Below are 21,973 nucleotides of genomic sequence, written 5' to 3'. Positions count from 1 at the left end.
TTGTGACCAGAAAAAAATATTAAGAAAAGCTATGTCATCAAAATGTTTTATTTCAGCTACTGTGAAATGTATTTTTTAGATTTTGACCATGATTTATTTTAAAATATTGTAATTTATGTAGGTATATACTTATCATATTTACATTAAATTTTGAAACAGAAAGCACTTTTGAAGTAGAAAACCAGAATTTTTTGTTTAGAAAATGTCAGAAGGGAATTGTTTATATTCTGAGGATGTCGGATTTTCGCAGAAATTCACACTTTTTCTTAAAATGTTTCAGTTTTGGCAAATTGGCTAGTTTGGTTTTCTAATGAAAACTGTTTCACTGAAAAATTTCCAAACACTTCTGTCAGTTAGTAAACCAGTATATTTAGTAAACCAATATACTAAACAAGGAAAGAAGGACAATCTATAGACCTAGAGCCCTACAGAGCAAGTCAGCCTTATGTCAGTCCCCAGGAAAATCATGGACGGGATCCTCAAGGAATTGATTTTGGAGCACTGGGAAGAGGGAAAAGTGATCAACAGCAGTCAACATGGATTCACCAACAGCAAGTCCTGCCTGATCAATCTGACTAGCTTCTGTGATGAGGTAACTGCCTCTGTGAACATGGAGAAGTCAATGGTTGTGATGCACCTTGACTTTAGCAAAGCTTTCGATACAGTCTTCGACAACATTCTTGCCCATAAGTTCAGGAAGTATGGATTGGATGCATGGACTGTAAGGTAGATAGAAAGCTGGCTAGATGGTTGGGTCAAATGGTTAGTGATCAATGGCTCAGAGCATCGTTGGCAGTCAGTTTCAAGTGGGGTGCCCCAAGGATCAGTTCTAGGGCCAGTATTGTTCAACATATTTATTAATGACCTGTATGAGGGGACGGATTGCCCCCTCAGCAAATTTGCAGATGATACTAAGCTATGGGGAGAGGTAGATACCTTGGAGGGTAGGGATAGGGTCCAGAGTGACCTAGATAAATTGAAGGATTTGGCCAGAAGAAATCTGATGATGTGCAACAAGAACAAGTGCAGAGTCCTGCACTTGGGACAGAAGAATCTGAAGCACTGTTACAGGCTGGGTGCCAACTGGCTAAGCAGCAGTGCAGCAGAAAAGGACCTGAGGATTACCGTGGATGAGAGGCTGGATATGAATCAATGATGTTCCCTTGTAGCCAAGAAGGCTAATGGTATATTGGGGTGCATTAGAAGGAACATTTCCAGCAGACCTAGAGAAGTTATTATTCCCCTCTGTTCGGCACGGGTGAGTCCTCAGTTGGAGTATCATGCCTATTTCTGGGCTCTCCTCCAGTATAGAAAAAGGATGTGGATGCATTAGAGAAGGTTCAGTGAAAGGTAAGAAAAATGATTAGGGGTCTGGAGCATGTAAACTATGAGGAGAGGCTGAGGGACTTGTGCTTATTTAGGTTGCAGAAGAGAAGAGTGAGAGGCGATGTGATAGAAGCCTTCAATTTCCTGAAGAAGGGCTCTAAAGAGAATGCAAAGAGGCTGTTCTCAGTAGTGATGGATGGCAGAACAAAGAGCAGTGGTCTGAAATTACAGAGGTCGAGGTGTAGTTTGGAAATTAGGAAAAGCTATTCCATCAGGCTGGTGATGAAGCACTGGAATGCTTTACTTAGAAAAGTGGTGGAATCTCCAACCCTAGAGGTTTTTAAGTCCCATCTTGACAAAGTCCTGGCTGGGATGATTTAATTAGGGTTGATCCTGTTTTAAGTAGGGAGATGGACTAGATAACCTTCTAAGGTCCCTTTTAGCCCTATGATTCTATGTTATTTTAAATCTCAAAATTGGCTTCTGAGAATCAACTCCATAAGTCTAACTTAAAAAAAAACTGTACATAATTCTGTATTGGATTCATAATGTCCAATGATGGAGGTTCCATAACATCCCTTTCATCGTTAAACATGGTATCTTACATTTTTGTGCACAAAGATCCCTTAAGAATGACAAAACAATCAATTATCATTTTGACGACTACTATCTAACGTGATCCTACAATGATTGGATGTAAAACCGATAGTAAGAACATAGAAAATCCATCATCCACTGATGGGAAGTAAGTGCAAAAGACAGTTTAAACAATCTGAATTTCCTTCTCTATGCCACAACTTCACACGTCAATGCTAATTGATATTTTGTTAAGCTACTGTGAAAATATTCTGTGTTTAATGGTTCTGACAATTTCCCATCTCATGCATGAAGTACTCTAATGTTTGCTCATTGGCCTGGAGATTACAACATCATGGGATGCTGGTAATATGCCTACATGGCTAGCAGGAGTGGACATCTCAGGGCTTTAGCATTGATCTCTGTACTCTTTCTTGCTCAAGGTCCCTAGTTCATGTATCACCTAAAAGATAGTGAATGAAAGTTACAATCTGCTGGTTGCCTCTCACCCTTCTCATTTGTTTTGCCATGGATGTATACCCATGTAACAAAACAAACCATCCTGCAACATGTACACTTTTTGATTGTCTGTGCAGTGACGCAAGAACTCACTGGATGTGGAGATACTGCTAGTCTGCCACCTTAGAGCCAATCCCTTCCATTTTGACTTTAGTAACATTGAGCACAGGAGAGTATAAGAAACTGGCACATGGACTGTCCTGCTCACAAATGGAAAACTTCAGTCAATAGGCTATCAGATCAGCAGTTTTCATTTTTGTGAAAGTTTAAAAACACAAGTTATCCTTCAAGTACTTCTGTCTTAGACCACATCTTAGGTTTAGTTATGATCCTTTCAATAGCCGTAAATGTAAACAGACACTTCTTGGCTATGTCTACACAAGCACCCCCCTTTCGAAAGGGGGATGCTAATGATACACTTCAGGATATACTAATGAGGCACTGCATATTCATTGATAGTGTAGACACAGTCTTTGTGTGTGTTTGTTCCTACACTTAATTACCAGATCTGGTTGAAATTTCATGACTTACGTTTTATATGATGTTCTTGAAAAAAAAGTTTGATTTAATGAAAAAAACTAAAGAATTTTGATTAGAAATGTAATGGGCAAACATATTCTGATAGTATTTTTAATTTTAAAACATTTCTGTAATTCTCACAAAAATGTGCAACTGGTATTTCAGAAAGCTTTATTTATGATAAATGAAAGGAGATGTGATTTGACAGCAGCCTTCAACTATCTGAAGAGGCGTTAAAAAGAGGATGGAGAAAGGCTGTTCTCAGTGAGGGCAGATGACAGAACAAGGAGCAATGGTCTCATATTGCAGTGGGGAAGGTCTAAGTTGGATATTAAGAAAAACTGTTTCTCTAATAGGGTGGTAAAGCAATTGAATGGGTTGCCTAGGGAGGTGGAGGAAACTCCATCTTTAGAGGTTTTTAAGGCCCTGACTGAAGTGATTTAGCTGGAGGCTAGTTCTGCTTTGATTAGGGTGTTGAACTAGATGACCTCCTGAGGTCTCTTCCAACCATTATATTCCAGTTAAAAAAGAGGGAAGAGTGAATATGTTATTCTAGGGAACTTCTAGGCTGCCTCTGAAGCTGGGGGACTTTGATATTGCAATCAAACATGCAGCTGGAGGAGTCCTCAAACAGCTCACACACATATGACATATTGCATTATGTGGTGGGAGGGAGACCTGCCAAGATGAATCCTGTTCCATCATTCTGCTGTTTTTGGTGGAGCAGCTGCATACTGCTTGTCCAGTTCGGTACTGACTCACCACAGGTGGGAAGGAGCTTCTCAGCCTGGGTAGACAGACATGCCAGTGGGGCTAAAGCTCTCATGTTAAAAAGAGAAGCATGGATGTTGGAGCTCCACATCCAGCAGAGATGTAAGCTAGCCACCTGAACTCAGAGACAGAGTAGGGTGGGCTTGACACCCTGTACTGCAGTGTCTTCACTGCTATTTTTAATCTCTTTAACTTGAATGCTTTAGCAGGAGGCTGCAGTACAGGCAAGTGGAAGTGGGAGGAATCAATGCTTCTCCCACTTCCTGACTTCTCTCCACTGCAATGCCTGCCCCCTGGACTATCATAGGGTGGCAAGTAAACAGAACCTGCTTTCCCCACTGTGGCCGTGTCCTAACTAGAGCAGCTCCACAGGGGGTACAGAGATATTCATGGCTGAGAAAGATCTGTGATGCTGCTGCCTACTGCTACTATTCCAAAGCAGTGCACATGCCTACACTGAACATCTGCAGCTCACTTCTTTATAGTTGTGCTGCAATGTGGTTCTGGAGTCATTTGGGAGTTCTCAGTAAACAAAGGCAAAATAAAGAGACTTTTTTACTTTTAATTTCTATATTCTGGTAAAATGTATTGTGATCAGTAACAAATTTATATAGAAATGTCTTCTCTGCACTTTTATTGTGGCTGCATAATGCACCCCCTGATGGCATAATTAACTGACAGTGACCTACAGTACAGAGTACCAGAAGGGTTGATAATTTTGCAGCTATGTAGTTTATGTCAATACAAGCATTGTGATAGCTACAGCTTTTATCAACATTTGACAGCCGGTGGTGCATTTGTTGTTTTCATGAAATGAACTGAATTACTGAGAGCTTTCTAGAAAGATTTTTTTCAATGTCTTCTTTGATCTTCATTTTTTAAAATTTTGTCACAGGGCCAAATAGTTGAATCATTCCGTTACAAATATAACTATATTGCATAATGAAGGGAAAATCTCAAGAGAACTTTCTGCTTTAGCAAATGTTTTTGCAGACAAGTGTAACAGAGTCAGTCTAGTTGTGAGGAGGCCATGCTTCTAGACCCAGAGCTCTGGGGGTTCAGTCCCTACTGACAATTCAGCTAGGGAATTTTTATACAAAAATATCAATTTGTAAACTGATGGGATGCTAATTTGCAAAATCCAGAAGTCCTCATTCCACTTTTCACTCTCTCTATCTTACACACACTGAGTAGCGCCTTGCTACTGAAGTTATTACACTGAGGTCAAGGCACTGAAGTCACTGAGTCTGCTTGAAGAGTAAGGTCCAACTCACTTTGAGTAAAAATGGCAGAGTCAAACACCAGGGACTTGTTTCAGAATGGATGTCGGTGCTCAAGTCCAATATTTAGGCACCTTGGGTTGTCACCTAATTCCCCCTTGTGGCTCAATATAACCCTCAGGCTTTTTGGTATGTTTTTTTTTCCCCCATACAAAACTGCCACAGAAGTTGCTGAGAGTGAGGGCATCAGTCCTAGGCCCCATAGGAGTCTTTATTAAAATACTAGTAGATATACCCAGCTTTGCTTGGATTCTCAGCTGAAGTAATTTTTTTTTAATTAGAAAGAAGATATAGCCCTGGGGTGAGTCGCGGGGGCGGGGGGGTGAGGGGGCGCACACTGGCCCTGGCCAGAGATCCAGGGTGGAGCTTGGGGGCCGGGGCTGGGCTTCAGTGCTGGGCCTCCTCCTGGCTACACCCTGAATTCCTGCATGGAGGAGGGCAGGGAAGCCAAGGCCATCCTGCAGCACTGGGCCTGGCCTCCACGGTTACTCAAGATGATCCAGTCATTCCACGAAGACATGAGAGGAACCATCCAATATGACGGCGCATTATCGGATGCTTTCAGAATCAGGAGTGGCATCAAACAAGGATGCGTGCTTGCTCCGACATTGTTCGGGATCTTCTGCGCACTCCTCCTGAAGCATGCCTTTCGATCTTCAACAGAGGGCATCTTCCTGCATACAAGATCTGATGGGAAACCATTTAATCTTGCAAGGCTGAAAGCTAAGTCTAAGGTGAGGGAAGTCCTCATCAGAGACATGCTGTTCGCAGACAACGCTGCTGTGGTGTCTCACACAGAAGACCAGCTTCAAAAACTGCTGGATCAGTTCTCCAAAGCGTGCAAGGTCTTTGGGCTTACCATCAGCCTAAAGAAGACAAACGTACTCGGTCAGGATGTTGCTGAATCCCCATCAATCAGCATTGACAACTATACATTAGAGGTCATCCATGAGTTTGTTTACCTCGGGTCCACCATCACTGACACCCTGTCGTTGGACACTGAGCTAAATAGGAGGATCGGAAAAGCATCCACAACTCTGTCCAGACTCAGCAAGAGAGTGTGGAATAACAACAAGCTGTACACTCACACCAAAATGCAAGTCTACTGAGCCTGCATCCTCATAACCCTCCTTTATGGCAGTGAGACTTGGACCCTGTATGCCCGCCAAGAAAAGAGGCTGAACGTCTTCCACTTGCACTGCCTCAGGCGCATCCTTGGAATATCATGGAAGGACAGAGTGACCAACACCACCGTCCTTGACCAAGCTGGAATCCCAACCATGCACAGACTCCTCAGGCAGCGTCGGTTCCGCTGGCTTGGCCACATCTTCAGGATGAATGATGGAAGGATTCCAAAAGACATCCTGTATGGTGAGCTAGCCTCTGGCAAAAGACCTCCCGGACGCCTCCAGTTGTGCTACAAAGATGTCTGCAAGAGAGACCCTCAGAGAGGTAGACATCGAGCTGGACAACTGGGAAGAACTAGCAGATGACTGCAGCAGATGGAGGCAGGGGTTACACAAGGGCCTTCAGAAGGGCGAGATGAGGATCAGACATCTAGCAGAGGAGAAGCGAGCGCACAGAAAGCACACTAAGGACTTGCCAGACAGCCACCACATCTGCAAGAGATGCAGCAAGGACTGTCACTCTCGTGTGGGTCTTCATAGTCACAGTAGACGCTGTAAATGAAGTCCTCAATTGAAACTATAAAGGGAGCGATCCATAGTCTATGCAGACCGAAGGATGCCTACTGGGCCCAGCCCTGCAGGAGTTGCCCAGCAATAGCCCCATCTCCTGGGAGATATCAGGGTGGGGAGGCCAGGACTGCAGCTCTTTTCCCTGGCAGGGCAAGGGGGTGGGGGCCAGATATGGGGCTCTTGTACCAATCCAATGGAGAGCAGTGGGGTGGGGCCAGGGCTGGGCTGCTTACCCGGCCCCAAAGTGAGCTTAGTGGGATTGGGGTAGGGCAGGGTTTCCTGGCCTCTGCAATGGGGGTCAGGGAGGGGGGAGAGGCAGGATGTTGAGGAGCAGCAGAGCTCCCTCTGTAGAGTGCTGGGTGACATTTACCCTTCCAGAGGCACACAGGGTCAGGAAACTCTGTCTCTATTTGGTCTTTTGGTGTGGCTGCCCCCAGGGGGTCACTCTGCACAATCACTGTTCCCTGCATTTGCTGCCCCCAGTGATGAGTCTGGAATATGTTGCCCTCCTCTTGGTGCCTGCCCCTTTCAGGATTTCACAGGCTCCTCTCCCCTCCCCCGCCCCCCGGCCCAGTCCAGGCATGGCCAAATCCTGGCCTTGGTTTAAGTTAGGGCAAGAAGAAGCTGGTTTAGAAGGAGTTCCGGAACAAATGTAGCAGGGACAGGCAGAATTTCTAAACTGTATACATAGGTAAATCAGAACCTAACCAGAAAAGCTGAGACCAGAATCAGGAAGTGGTCTTGGTGTTCCGCCTACTCATTGATATTCTGGGTGAAGGCACTATGCCTAGAACTTAATAGAGCCAAATATCCAAACAGATGCTTTTGCTGGCCATGGAACCAACTTATCTCCAGACTTAAATAGGATAATGTACATAAGAAGATGGGAAGCTGTGCTCACCAGTGAGCAGCTGAGTGCACAAGTACTCCTGTTAGTAATCAACAAATCTAGAGATGTCTTCATTGTTACTGTTCAGTGTGTGTGCATGTGTACTACATGATGGCAGCCGAAAAGCTTGTGCCTGCATAGTTGGCCCTTTAGAGCAATTCATCTGAGCAGGTTCACCCTTAAAAGTGATGCCAAGTTGAGTTTTCTGAGCACAAAAGAGCTGCCACAGACAATAGACCCTTACTGCAATATACAGCTCTCACCAGGGCCAGTTCTGTGAGTTGCCAAGAGCCTGCTGTTTGCAATAGGAGTTGTGGGTTTTGGTACCATTCAGGAGATTTGCAATACCTTGCAGAACTGGGCCTATCCCAAACCTTCTTACATCCTAGTAGTTGTGGGAGAAATGAAAAGAAATGAAATGAAAATGATACTTTAATTCTACTTCCATTCCTCTTGACAAACCAGGGAAAAAAAAGTACCAAATACCTATATATCAAGGCAAAATGCTAAACATTCCATTGGAAAAACATTATTACTCTCTTGAATTCTCGTGAACTACTCTCTGATTCCACCTGTTCTTTCCTCATTTGCTTCCCTTTTGTGCCTTAATCACCCCAAAATCTTTCCCCTGCCCAGATTCTCTTTCCCTGACATTCTTCCCTTTATGATCTGCCTTTTTTCCATTGTTCTTACCAATACTTGTCATCTTGGCAGCCTCAGCCATCAGACTGGCTGAGGGGGAGGGATGAAGAGTTGGCTGAGTAGCAGCACTTCTTTTTTTTTTGTTTTGTTTTTCTTTTTTTTTTTTAAATACAAACAAGGCACTGGTTCTTACCCTTTCTCAAAACTCTTATTACTTAATGCAAATTTCCCTAATATGTGACATCTACCTTGTTCTGTAGCAGAGGGTGAAAAGTTCAAAAGACAAAAGTTACTACAGTAAGGTGGAGGATAGGTGGAAAAGTGAGAAGAGGTGATACATATAGAGTGAGAATGAATATATACACTGCAGAAAAATTAAAATGTACTTTGGATAACATTCTTCAACCATTTATTGTGCTTTCAATTTAACATTCCAGCTCATATTTTATTTGGGTTTTATCTTTATAGTGGACATTATCATATGATATTATCACAATAAATATAAACATTACATTAGCAGTGACAGCTAAATTTTCTTCTCAACACCACTAAGCAGACTGCAATAATTTCATCAACATTGCGCCCAAACTGTGGCCACTTTTGGATCAAAACTCCCAGTGATTGTAGGTCACTACTCAGAAAATTTCACTCTTAAAGGTGAAAGTATGTTGTAATTGTCCCCTTGTTTCTCTACAAGGGCAGCTGTGATTATATAAAACAGGAATTCCTATTAAACATCACAGTGAAATAAAGTATGATATGTTGTAAAGCTTTTTTATAGACCAACCTTGTTAGACAATACACAAATCACAGTGAAACATGCTGTGGCAACACCACCATGCAAAAAATAGGGGTTTTTGTTTCAAACTTTTTGTTTGTTTCATGGCTATTTATTTACTTTCGAGTGAGTTTTACCTAAAAGCTTTCACCTGAACTTTAAGTGACTTTGTCCCATTGAATCCAAATTAATTTCTGAAGTTATAAGTTAAGTTATCCAATATGTATTAAATGAAAACTTTAAAATAAAACATCAAATATTACTGCTTCCTTTTAGTATGCGAGATATTCTCACAGACACAAAGAAATGTATTCTTTCACTTCACGTTTCTTTTTTTTTGTTTAGCATAAAATAAATTTATTTTAAGGTGTTAACAACTCATTATAAATGAGGTTGTTTATTAGAAGTTCCCCTCTTCCCTTGGAAAATAAAAACAAAAACCATGATCTTTGCTGAAGCTCTTTATACTTTTCATTTCAACACACAGCTCTGTTAACCGTCACAGCAAAAGCCACGACAAACACACACAGCAGCATGAACTGCACAATTCAACAGACAATGCAGACAAACTTGAGTATAATCCAAGATCTTTCTACCTCTTTTCATAACAGGTTAGTGCTCGCCCTCAGTGTTGGCGTACAGTTTTTATGGCATGGAAAAATAGGGATGTTTCTGCCCTACGAAAATAAATGTGTTGAATGCTTTAGTTTTAACTTGCACAATGTCAAAAAAGACCCAAAGACACTGGCACATATAAAAATAATCCAGTCATTGAGGATACCAGTGGAGATGATGCCTGGTGGTGAGAAAATGGGGATAGGAAACCCACTAACTTCTGGTTTTCCCCCTGCTGTAACATCTTTCAAAAATAATGTTTTACTTTTCAGTGAATAAGGAACAGGGCAGAACTGAAGAACAGAGGCAGAAATTTTGTCTACTTGTAATCTGTCATGGAAATGACACTCAAACAAACCCTGAGTGTGTTAAAAGCATCAACTGCTCACAAGGCACCTTTGAACTGGAGAAGCATTATGAGGCTTGCAACCTTTGTTACAGGGTACTTCCCACTCCCTTCTCTGCCCCATTTTAAAACTGGCAAGACACCCTCCAGTACAAAATAAGAACAGCAAAAGGAAAGGAATACAGCGCATCAGAAAAATGCATCAAACAGTATTTGGGGAGGCCATAATAACGCCGCTGTATAAAGCCAGTGTCGTTAGAACTTGAATACTGTGTGCAGTGCTGCTCACCCCATCTCAATAAAAGTCACATTAGAACTGGCTGTGGAGAATGGCAACAGAATCGGTAAGCAGATGGAACAGCTACCATATAAGGAGAGATTAAAAGTATGGCACTGTTCTGATTAGAAAAGAGATGACTAAGGTGGGATATGACTGAGGTCTATCAACTCATGAATGGTGTCTGGAGGTGAATAGTGAAGTGTTATTTCCCCTTCATATAACTGAATAAGCAGGGATCAGCCAATGAAATTAATAAGCAATGGGTTTAAAAAAGCAAATAAGCAAATACGTCTTCACAGAAGGAGAAGTCAACTCATTATCAGGGGATGTTCTGAAGGCCAAAACTATAACTGGGCACAAAAAAAGAATGAGGTAAGTTCATGAGGCCAGATACATCCATGGCTAGTACGTAAGAAAGTCAGGGACACAACTTATTGCTTCAGGTGTCCTTTAACCTCTGATTTCCAGCAGCTGGGATTGAACAACAAGGATGGGTCACTTGATAATTGCCCTGTTCTGTTCATTTCCGCTGAAGTGTCAGGCACCAGCCACTGCTGGAAGACTGGATGCTGGGCTAAGTGGAACTGGCATGTCTGTTGTTACGATGCACTAGGAAATGTAATAGCATGAAACAGGTTTCCAGAGGTTCTTTTTGTTTAGTAAAAAAATGAAGAGTAAATTAACTCAATTTTCTAGGTTTATTTCACATTCCTTAATGCAACAGTATGGCTCCCGTAGGTCCATTTCCTCCATTTATGACAACTTTAACAACCCAGTTTTCTCTAAGACTTGTGAGTAAAAGGAGGGAGAACTGGAGGACTAATAAAAACTTAGTACAAATCTGTCATTTCTAGGTAAGCTGTGAACTTGCATGAATGCAAAATCTTTTTCTGCTGTCACAGAGAAGGAAAACAGATGTGGGAATAGGATGGTGGTGTAGGAAGGGTGTTTTATCAATCAGGCTTATTAGTTTGCCAAAGATACAAACTTACCACATTGCGTGTGAATTTCTCAAAAGATGTTCGACGATCCATTGTGTTTTCCAACTTAAATTAAAAAGGGGGAAATACACAAAAAAGGGAGGAAAAAAAACAAAAGGAAAGGGGTGGGGAGAAGAAGAGCAAGAAACAAATAGAGCAGAAAAGAAGGAATGATGAAATGGACTGCAAAACAAAGCTCATGTACAAATCAAGAAGCAAAAGTAGGTGAGATGCTGCCTGTTATATAACAATGGATGGACAACGCAGTTATAGTTGATAAAATAACTTTTCTCAGGTGACTCAAACCAGATTGATTAAAAAGAAAAACTGAAAATAAAAGAAAAAATAATGAAGAGCATTTCTTATGTTAATGAACTGACGTTTGCAAAACATAAGGACTTTGAATACACAGTATCAGCTCTCTGAAAATTTCAACATATCTCCATATTGGATAGTTCATAAACTAACATTTGAAAAAAAAAACATACGGTAGTTCCACATAATTTTAAGGTTGTCATATAAGCACAGATCATAGCTAGTTTATTACTACTTCTGCAGAGGATAATAAACCTGATTTTGCAGACTATGTACCCAACTGATTGCAATAGGATTTCAGAATTCAGAATAGTTGCAGAATGAGGTCCACTCCTCACAAACAGCATTTGCATTACAGCCTTTTGAATTGTAAAGTATTTTAGAAGCTCCTTGCATTCAGAACTTTAACCCCTTATCATTCAAGCTGTTCCACACAGTGAAGGACTTGTCCATGCAGACTTCAAAAAGCAAGTGTCATGCATCGTGGTAAGAATTTTTTTCGTGTGCACAAGTGACTTGATTTCATTTTCTTATTAGATTCCCAACCTGATAAATTCAGACTGATAATAACAGGGAGAAAAAGAGAAATCTAAAGATACTTTCTTCAAAGAAAAAGAGAAATCAGAGGTTATTCATAGTGAAGAGATCAATTTTAAAAAAACTGGTAGGCTTTGTACATAAAAATAAAGGAAAGGAGAATTATATTAGCAAATTTGCAAATTTGAAAGACCATAATTCAAGTATTTTATTTTACTTTATTTATTTAACCTTTGCTTCATAACAGTGTGCTACAATGTGGGATGTAAAACTAAAAAGAGGTTTTGCTAATTTAACTTATTAAAACATACATACATGCAGGATACATTTATCAGACTACTGTATGCATGTGACCCTCTAAATAAATGAACCTGGTTACCTACCAGATACCCAGCTGCACTTGCACAGAGGAGAGAGAGGCCCGTAGTGTAGCAAACATAACCACTAATAAGCACAGTGGCAACAGAAAGACAAGGTGGATCAATACCTTTTTCTTGGCCTGTAGTAGCTCCTGGTAGGCACTGGATCGTATAAAACGAGGATAGGAATCACTTTTCATCAGTTTGTAAATGTGCTCCTGGCAACAAAAACATACATTTATAAAAGTGACATTTTGAATTTATGTTTTAAAAATTACATGCAATGGACTAAGATCAACAAGATAGATAATGGCTTCTCTGATGCCATTATTGAGAAAAACCAGAGATGATTGTTACTGTAGTTTATTTTTATGGAAGGAGCGCTGTTTGCAGTCCTAGAATGACAGACTTTTTTTTTTTTAGATCCTACCACTTTGCCATGTGTGATGACTAGAGCAAACCAGCCCCTTAAATTACAGTGCTTGTTCTCGATATAGAATGAATCTTTGGAGAATTTACAAGTGTCTCAGCTAAACAGCTTGAGTTAAGTTTAATTTTAAAATGGGCCATTCAACAAATGTAGCATCCTAGGTAAACCTATTTTTGTCCCAAATTAACAATGGGTATTTCACTCTTCCATTATAGTTAAATTTACTGAAATGTAGTGCATTGGCTACAGTTGAAGATGCTATATTTATAGTTAATTAACCATCCTATTAAACTACACCCTACACTGATACCATGGTGGGAGGGCAGAATCAACCATGTCCTGGAATTTAATGTAGTCAGTTTAATCTAATCTGGGACTGTAAGCATTCTGATGCACTCACGATAACTGCATCACCTCATGACAGGACAGAGTAAGATTTTTGATTCCTTCACTGTCCATTTCCATATCATTACATATTTGATTTTTTTCCATACCGTTAGCCTCTATTTGCTGGATCTGGTTTTCAAATAATTGCAGTATCCTTGAAATATTTTTACCCTTGAATAACTGATATATATTCAGCGATAAATACAAATGGAACTAATGGTACTTGATAGGATCCAAAGGAAGTACTATATTTACATAAAGCAGGGCCCTTAGAGAGCCCAGTCAAGATCATGTCCCACGAAATGGGTCATCCGATCATGCCCTAGCCACTGTTCAGAGGCACATGAAGTTGTACCCTGAAGAATTTACAAGCATCCATAGAAGAAAAGCCACTCTAGCTATAACTAAGCTTGGCAGCTTTGGAGGACTGCAGATTTCTGGGCAGCTGCCAGAGGCAGCAGATTTGGCCTGACCATCCATCTGTTATGACACAGGGGAGTCTGGGGCAAACACGAGTGGCACAGGGAGCAGCACATTAGTGTGCTGAGCAGATTGTGTTGAGCAGCATCTGATACAGAGACGGAATGCCCAGGAATCAAATTCACACCGAAAGCTCTGAAAGCTGAAGGGCTAAAGTACAAAGCAGAGCAAGTTCTCACTTCAGCATTTGTTTTTATATAGTTGGGGTGGGAGGATTTACAAAGGCCAATCTGGATAAAAAAATATATTTGTAATCATGTAATGAAAATAATTTGAACCCTCTCCTGAAGTTCAGGGAAATCCTGGCACAACAACACTGAGCTAGTGAATGAACCTGAAAGTGAAATGCCTGAAACTTCCTGTCATGCAAATGGAAGCAAATGGAGGAAGTAAACAAAAAGAAGATAAAATGTGGAGTAGAAGTCAACCATAATTTCAAAGTTCTTTCAGTTTTGCAATTATGAACTGAAAAATGACCACATAGAAACAACATCCTCTGACTCAAACAAGGCCTACCTGCATGCATTCAGAGTCAGATATGTCCTCTTTATTGAGTCTTTATGCTATCTGATTTCTGCTAGCACAGCTAATGCAGCTAAAAGAGAATGGAGAGGATTCTATTCTTTCATCTACATTCTCAAAACAATGGGTTAATAATATTCAGACAATTAAATCTGTACAAACACTGCTGTCTAGAAGAAACCTCTAAGGCTGTGGCTACACTAGCCCTTGCCTTTCGAAAGGGGGATGCTAATGAGCCATTTCAGCAGATGCTAATGAGGCTCTGCCATGAGCTGAGAAGAAACGGGATCCACCTCACTAAAAGAGGAAAGAGCATCTTTGCAGGCAGGCTTGCAAACCTAGTGAGGAGGCTTTAAACTAGGTTTGCCGGGGGAAGGTGACACAAGCCCGGAGGTAAGTGGGGAAGGAGGAGGGAACAATCAAGTGGCTTTCCTGGGTGAAGAGAAGAAAGCAGGCCAATTGGCCCCTTCTCTAAGATGCTTGTACACTAATGCCAGAAGCCTGGGGAACAAACGGGAAGAATTAGAGGCCCTGGCACAGTCACACAAGTATGAGGTGGTTGGAATAATGGAGACTTGGTGGGATGATTCGCATAACTGGAGCACGGTCATGGAAGGTTATAAATTGTTTAGGAAGGACAGACAGGGTAGAAAAGGAGGAGGAGTTGCGCTGAATGTGAGGGAGCAGTATGATTGCTCAGAGCTCCAGTATGAGGAAGGAGAAAAATCCAGCTCAGTGCCTTTGGGTTAAGCTTAGAGGTGGAAGTAACAGAGGTGATGTTGTAGTTGGTGTCTGTTATAGGCCGCCAGATCAGGGAGAGGAGATAGATGAGACTTTCTTCAGGCGGCTTAGTGAAGCTTCCAAATCACAGGCCCTGGTTCTCATGGGAGACTTTAATCATCCAGACATTTGTTGGGAGACCAATACATCAGCACACAGACAATCCAGGAAGCTTTTGGAGAATGCTGGGGATAACTTCTTGGTACAAGTGCTGAAGGAACCGACCATGGGCCGTGCGCAATTTGACCTGCTGCTCACAAACAGGGAAGAACTAGTAGAAGAAATAGAAGTGGGGGGAGGAACCTCGGCTGTGGCAACCATGAGAATGTAGATTTCAGGATCCGGACGAAAGGAAGAAGGGTGAGCAGTAACATACAGACCCTTGATTTCAGAAGAGCAGACTTTGACTCCCTAAGAGACCAGATGAGCAGGTTCCCTTGGGAAATGAAGATGAAGGGGAAAAGAGTTGAAGAGAACTGGAAGTATTTTAAAGAAGTCTTACTGAAGGCACAGGAACAAACAATCCCGCTGAGTAGTAAGAAATGCAAACATGGTAGACAACCAGCTTGGCTTAACAGGGAAATCCTTAGTCAGCTTAAATTCAAAAAGGATGCACACAAGAAATGGAAACGTGGACAGTTGACAAAGGAGGAGTATAAACATACGGCTGGAGAATGCCAGGCAGTAATCAGGAAAGTGAAAGCACAATTGGAACTGCATCTGGCAAGGAATGTGAAGAGTAACAAGAAGGGTTTCTACAGGCATGTGAACAATAAACAGGTTATGAGAGAAGGTGTGGGGCCATTACTGGATGAGGGAGGTAATCTAGTTACAGATGATGCAGGAAAAGCTGAAGTACTCAATACTTTTTTTGCCTCAGTCTTCACGGACAAAGTCAACTTCCCCATGACAGTCCTAGATGATGCAGCATGGGAAGGTGGAGGGCAGCCATCTGTGGGGAAGGAACAAGTTCTGAGCTATCTACAAAAACTAGATGTGCACAAGTCCATGGGTCTGGATTTAATGCACACCAGGGTACTGGGGGAATTGGCAGAGGTCACTGCTGAACCTTTGGCCATTATCCTTGAAGACTCTTGGAGATCGGGGGAGATACCGGATGACTGGAAGAAGGCAAACGTAGTGCCCATCTTTAAAAAAGGAAAGAAGGACAATCCAGGGAACTATAGACCTGTCAGCCTTACCTCAATCCATGGGAAAATAATGGAGGGAATCCTCAAGGAATCCATTTTGAAGCACTTGGAAGAGGGGAATGTGATCAAAAGTAACCAACATGGATTCACCAGGGGCAAGTCCTGCCTCACCAATCTGATTAGCGTCTATGGCGCGGTAACAAGCTCTGTGGACATGGGGAAGTCAGTGGATGTGATATACCTTGACTTCAGCAAGGCTTTTGATACGGTCTCCCACAACATTCTTGTCCATAAGTTAAGGAAATATGGACTGGATCCTTGGACTATAAGATGGATGGAAAGCTGGCTTGATGGTGAGGCTGAACGGGTAGCGGTCAATGGCTCAATATCTGGATGGCGGTCTGTTTCAAGTGGAGTGCCGCAAGCCTCGGTTCTGGGGTCGGTGTTATTCAACATCTTTATTAATGACCTGGATGAGGTGCTGGGTTGCACCCTCAGCAAGTTTGTGGATGACACAAAACTAGGGGGAGAGGTAGATATGTTGGAAGGTAGAGAGAGAATCCAGAGGGACCTGGATAAATTGGAGGACTGGGCCAAAAGAAATCTGATGAGGTTCAATAAGGAGAAGTGTAGAGTCCTGCACCTGGGGTGGAAGAATCCCAAACATTGTTACAGGCTGGGGACTGACTGGCTCAGCAGCAGTATGATGGAAAGGGACCTAGGGGTTATGGTGGATGAAAGGCTGGATACGAGTAAACGGTGTGTCCTTGTAGCCAAGAAAGCTAATGGCATACTGGGGTGCATTAGGAGGAGCATTTTGAGCAGATCTAGAGAAGCAGTTATTCCTCTTTATTTGGCACTGGTGAGGCCACATCTGGAATACTGTGTCCAGTTTTGGGCCCCCCAGTATAAAAAGGATGTGGATTTGCTGGAGCAGGTTCAGTGAAGCGCAACAAAAATGATTAAGGGTCTGGAGCACAAGACTTATGAGGATAGGCTGAGGGATTTGGGCTTGTTTAGTTTACAGAAGAGAAGACTTAGAGGTGATTTAATAGCAGTCTTCAACTTCCTGAAGGGGAGCTCTAAAAAGGAGGGTGAGAAACTGTTCTCAGTGGTGTCAGATGGCAGAACAAGGAGTAATGGTCAGAAGTTGAAGAGGGAAAGGTGTAGGTTAGATATTAGGAAACACTACTTCACCAGGAGGGCGGTGAAGCATCGGAATGTATTGCCTAGAAAGGTGGTGGATTCTCGATCCCTGGAGGTTTTTAAATCCCGGCTGGACAAGGTCCTGGCTGGGATGGCTTAGTGGGGGTTGATCCTGCTTGAAGCAGGGGTCTGGACTAGATGACCTCCTGAAGTCCCTTCCAGCCCTATGATTCTGTGATTCTGTGAATATGCAGTACCTCATTAGCATAATGGTGGCCACGAGTGTTTCAAAAGTGCCGCTTTGGAAGAGTATGCCACTGGTGTAGACAAGAGCCTTTTGAAATGACCCCCCTGGATTTTGAAAGCCTCTTCTTCCCAAAACCAAATGTACTGTTGATAGAAGTGCAGTGCAGACCCTTCTGCCAGCAGAGAGTACTTCCAGTTGCCAGGCAGCCCTCTTTGCAGAGCTGCCATTCTTCTTTCTGACACCAAAGGGCAGTGTAGTCTGGCAGTTCTCTGTCGACAGAGCAAGTTGTGTGTAGATGCAATCTGTTGACAGAGGCTCTGTTAAGATTTCTCTGTCAAGAGTAACTTCGACGGATGTTTCTCGTGTAGACATAGCCTAAGAGTGCTCTTCTAAATCTGCATCATTTGCATGTCAATTGTGTGAAAAATAGGATTTCTGTTGACAATATGTTTGAGCCCAAAAATATTTTGTAAGTTTAAGAGAATGTCTTCACACAGTAGCCCACAGGAAGTCAATCATTTTCTGAGATTAACAGCTGTCTGGGGCAAACAGGATGCTGCTGACATCTGCGATAAGAGAGGCTCAACCTGTATTAGATTCCTGGACATATTTAGACGTTTAAAAAACCCAGCCGGATGAAGATGTCAGGACAGAAACAGTCAAGCTCTGCCTCTTTATTTATTTATTAATGAAGCTGTTGTAAGTAGGACTATTAGTGACTTCAAAAAGTGTCACTCACACTCTGTACATAGAGGTCAAAAGGTCAAATTTCAGTACTCCACCTCAGAAAGGTTGCTGACCCCTGATCTAGAAGAAGTAGTCCTCTACTGAAGAAATTCTTCCACTTCAGCACAATGAGTAAAGATCAAAATGTTCAAGACAAGAGAGTTGAGTCATATCCTGCTTGCTCTGAGAAGTGTTCACTTCCAGGTTTAAATTATGCTGAACTGGATTAAAGAAGGGAGTTCTGGAGGAAAAAAAATCCCTGTGCCTAGGCACTGTATACTCCAGACCATACACAAATGGAAAAACTCCAGAAAGAAAATAAAGGAGTGTTAAGCTTTCATGCCCATTTTCCAAAACTAGGCTAATGGCAAGGCAGCTAGCTTTTCTATACAGACTGCTGTTTAAATATGGCTTTGCTTTTAGAGCTTCTGTATTTCTGAAGCATTTAACTATATAATTTACCTCTTTGGTTAATGTACCATAAAATCCCCAAGAGCTCAGCAGAAGCAGAAAACCATTGTGTGTGTTTAGTGTAAAGCAAACAATCCAGAGGAGACATATATTGCGTGCTTTTTCATGGAAATGTTGCTGTTTTGTCCTGTGCTATTCTCAAGCTAAAACAAAGGCCACCTTGATTGGAATTATCTGTTTGCTATGATATTTCTTTATTAAATCAATCTACAAAATGTAAAATGGGGAAGAAAAAGCTTAGGAAGCCATACTCAAACTGTCCTACATTCCTAGAATATCACTACTTGAAGAACTGTTCCTAGAAGTTTACCATGCTTTTCAGTGGATATTACTTTTGCACAAACGTTTACAAAGTACACTTTGTCCATAGGTCAGGATTAAGAAATAACCTCAATAAAGCCTTTATATTTATTCAACGGAAGGGGTACAGTCTTTCCATGGTATCAAGTATCAGAGAGGTAGCCGTGTTAGTCTGTATCTTCAAAAACAACAAGAAGTCCTGTGGCACCTTACAGACTAACAGATATTTTGGAGCAGAAGCTTTCGTGGGCAAAGATCCACTTCATCAGTGAAGTGGGGAGCTGGTTGAGTATGGGCTCTGTAATTTCATTCCAAATATCTCTTTGTAAGAGATATCCCTGTCACTGGTGCAGTGGCAGTGGGAGTGGTGACAGACTTGCTGTCTCATAGGTCTTTGCCCATGAAAGCTTATGCTCCAAAATATCTGTTAGTCTGTAAGGTGCCACAGGACTTCTTGTTGTTTTCCACGGTGTGGAATTTTGCCTCCTCTAAACACCTAGGAGAGTTATGTACATGCATCCAGAGAGAAAAGATTCCTATTTTTGGTTAAACATGGGATTGGCTGGGGGGTCACAGGGAGCTTGCTGAGTATGGGCTCCGTAATTTAATTCCAAATATATCTCTTTGTAAGAAATATCCCTGTCACTGGTACAGGGACAGCAGGAGAGGTGACGGATTTGCCATCCTGTAGGAAGGTAGGCCTAGACTGGTGCTATACCTCAGAAGTGCCTAGAAGAAGATCATATACTGACCTGAGCATCTTCAAATGTATATCGTCCTGGGTCCTTCACATTCTGTGTGGTTTTGTCATAACTTTTTGAATCGAGATTGATGGCACTGGGAGCTCCAGGAGCAAGAAACTCCTGCCAGATTTCCTGGACTCGAGCAGGTACTTCACGATTAGGTCTCTTCTTCAAATCTTCAACTGCTAACCAGAACCTATGGCAAAATATGGAAACTTGAATTCTAAGTTTGATTCTCATGGCCTCTTATTGATGGCATAGTTTATAACAACATGCTCTACATACATCACAGACGTCTCCTTGCTGAGTTGTATTTTGTGGCTGTGAACCCTGCATGCTAACTGCGTGTTCTCTGAGGATGTATTCATTTGTATTAGCTTTCAATTTGCCCCCTTTCAGTTTCACTGGCTGTCCCTTGAGCTGGTATTGTGAGCAATTGCAAACAGAAGTGCACAGTAAAGCTTATTGCTATACAGAGCATACACACTGCAGGAGGAGATGTAAGATTATGCGTGGGACCATGTGACATTCCGCACCCCACTTCCCAATAAAAGATCAATAAAAAGGCTCGACCAAAATGTGATCAGAAATGTGCTACTTGGAATCACATTTGAACAGTTGTTGCTATTTGGAGACTAGGTTAGCTCCATAAAAGGCTATTAGCCAAGGGGTAGGAATGGTGTCCCTGGCCTCTGTTTGTCAGAGGCTGGAGATGGATGGCAGGAGACAAGTCGCTTGATCGTTGTCTTCGGTGCACCTCCTCTGGGGCACCGGGCACTGGCCACTGTCAGCGGACAGGCTACTGGGCTGGATGCACCTTTGGTTTGACCCAGTATGGCTGTTCTAATGTTCTTATGTACCCTGGTTAGCCTGATCACTGCATTATAATCACTATTAGGCTGTATACAGATTGTATGACAGTTAATATAATAAAAAAAATTGCTAAAAAGTACTAGATTTAAGCATGGTGCAGTGAATCTGCACAGTTTTATTGCCAGAAAAGAGAGGACAGAATCACAGGGCTGGAAGGGACCTCAGGAGGTCATCTAGTCCAGCCCCCTGCTTCAAGCAGGATCAACTCCTACTAAGTCATCCCAGCCAGGACCTTGTCCAGCCGGGACTTAAAATCCACCACCTCTCTAGGCAACACATTCCAACACTTCTGGTTTCTGCCATTCTGGGGGAACCAAGTACAACATAATTTTGCAATCTGGTGCCAACACTGTTGGTCTAATACCAGACAATCTGACTATGTCTACATTTGCCCCCTTCTTCGAAGAGGGCATGGTAATCAGGGTGATGGGAGATTACTAATGAAGTGCTGCAGTGAATATGCAGCACTTCATTGAGCTAATTCTTCCCTGTGGCAACTTCTGAGTGTCAAACTTCCAAGTGCCAGCATTGAGGAGTAAAGGCACTTCACAGTGCAGGCATTTCAAAGTGCCCACAGCTGCACACATGCTGGCACTTGGAAGTTCCATACTTTGAAGTTGTCACAGGAGAGAATTAGCCTAATGAAGTGCTGCATATTCACTGCAGCACTTAATAAGTAATCTCCCATCGCCCTGATTACCACGCCCCTTTTTGAAGAAGGGGCAAATGTAGACATAGCCTCTGGGACTCAATTGCATATTGTCCATACTCTAGCTTGGACTTCAGATGAAGAGAGCATGATTTGGGAATATAGTTAAAACATTTGTACAGTTATTCGTATGTATAGAATGTAGGTATAGAGCAGAGGATGAAAGGGGGAGATGTTCTTTGTCACCACAGCCATTTTCAGTTTGCCTGACCCAGAGCTCTATAAGGATTGGTCCTAGACACTGATCTTGTTTGTTTTCCTTGCCATCACTATTATTTCTGGGAGTCCCACAAGAAACCTAGGATGCTATTCTGCATGTAAGCTACTGCCTTACACTAAGGTACAGGCAATAAGGTGAGAGCTAAACTGAGCCACTGTGGAGGAACAGTGGCTTGCGCATCTGAAATCTGATACTGTCTCTCCTGGCAACACTCCTTATCCAGCCTGACCACGGATGTTGCAAGACGAGATAATAGTTGTACAGGAACCCCCACAGGGCTAAGAGCCCGTGGCAGTGAGCAGGGGTGCAGTCCCCGCTAGTCCACAGCAGTGCAGAGACCGGGGCTGGAGCTCTCGCCA

General features: G+C 42.3%; 1 protein-coding gene across 1 annotated transcript in view; it reads right to left on the bottom strand.

Annotated features, from left to right (window-relative positions):
• The window catches only part of RGS7 (regulator of G protein signaling 7), a 522,791-nt gene that overhangs the window by 5,537 nt on the left and 495,281 nt on the right, over positions 1-21,973 (bottom strand). The window contains exons 15-16 of the mRNA XM_074988640.1: positions 19,822-20,008; positions 12,558-12,647 (exon numbers count right to left, since the gene is read on the bottom strand). Coding sequence (XP_074844741.1) covers positions 12,558-12,647; positions 19,822-20,008 — 277 coding nt within the window. The remainder of the gene's footprint in view (positions 1-12,557; positions 12,648-19,821; positions 20,009-21,973) is intronic.

Source organism: Carettochelys insculpta, chromosome 3 (assembly GCF_033958435.1).
Source record: "Carettochelys insculpta isolate YL-2023 chromosome 3, ASM3395843v1, whole genome shotgun sequence".
Taxonomy (NCBI): domain Eukaryota; kingdom Metazoa; phylum Chordata; order Testudines; family Carettochelyidae; genus Carettochelys; species Carettochelys insculpta.
The sequence above is the reverse complement of the archived record's forward strand: the minus strand, read 5'-3'. Positions and strand labels throughout refer to the sequence as shown.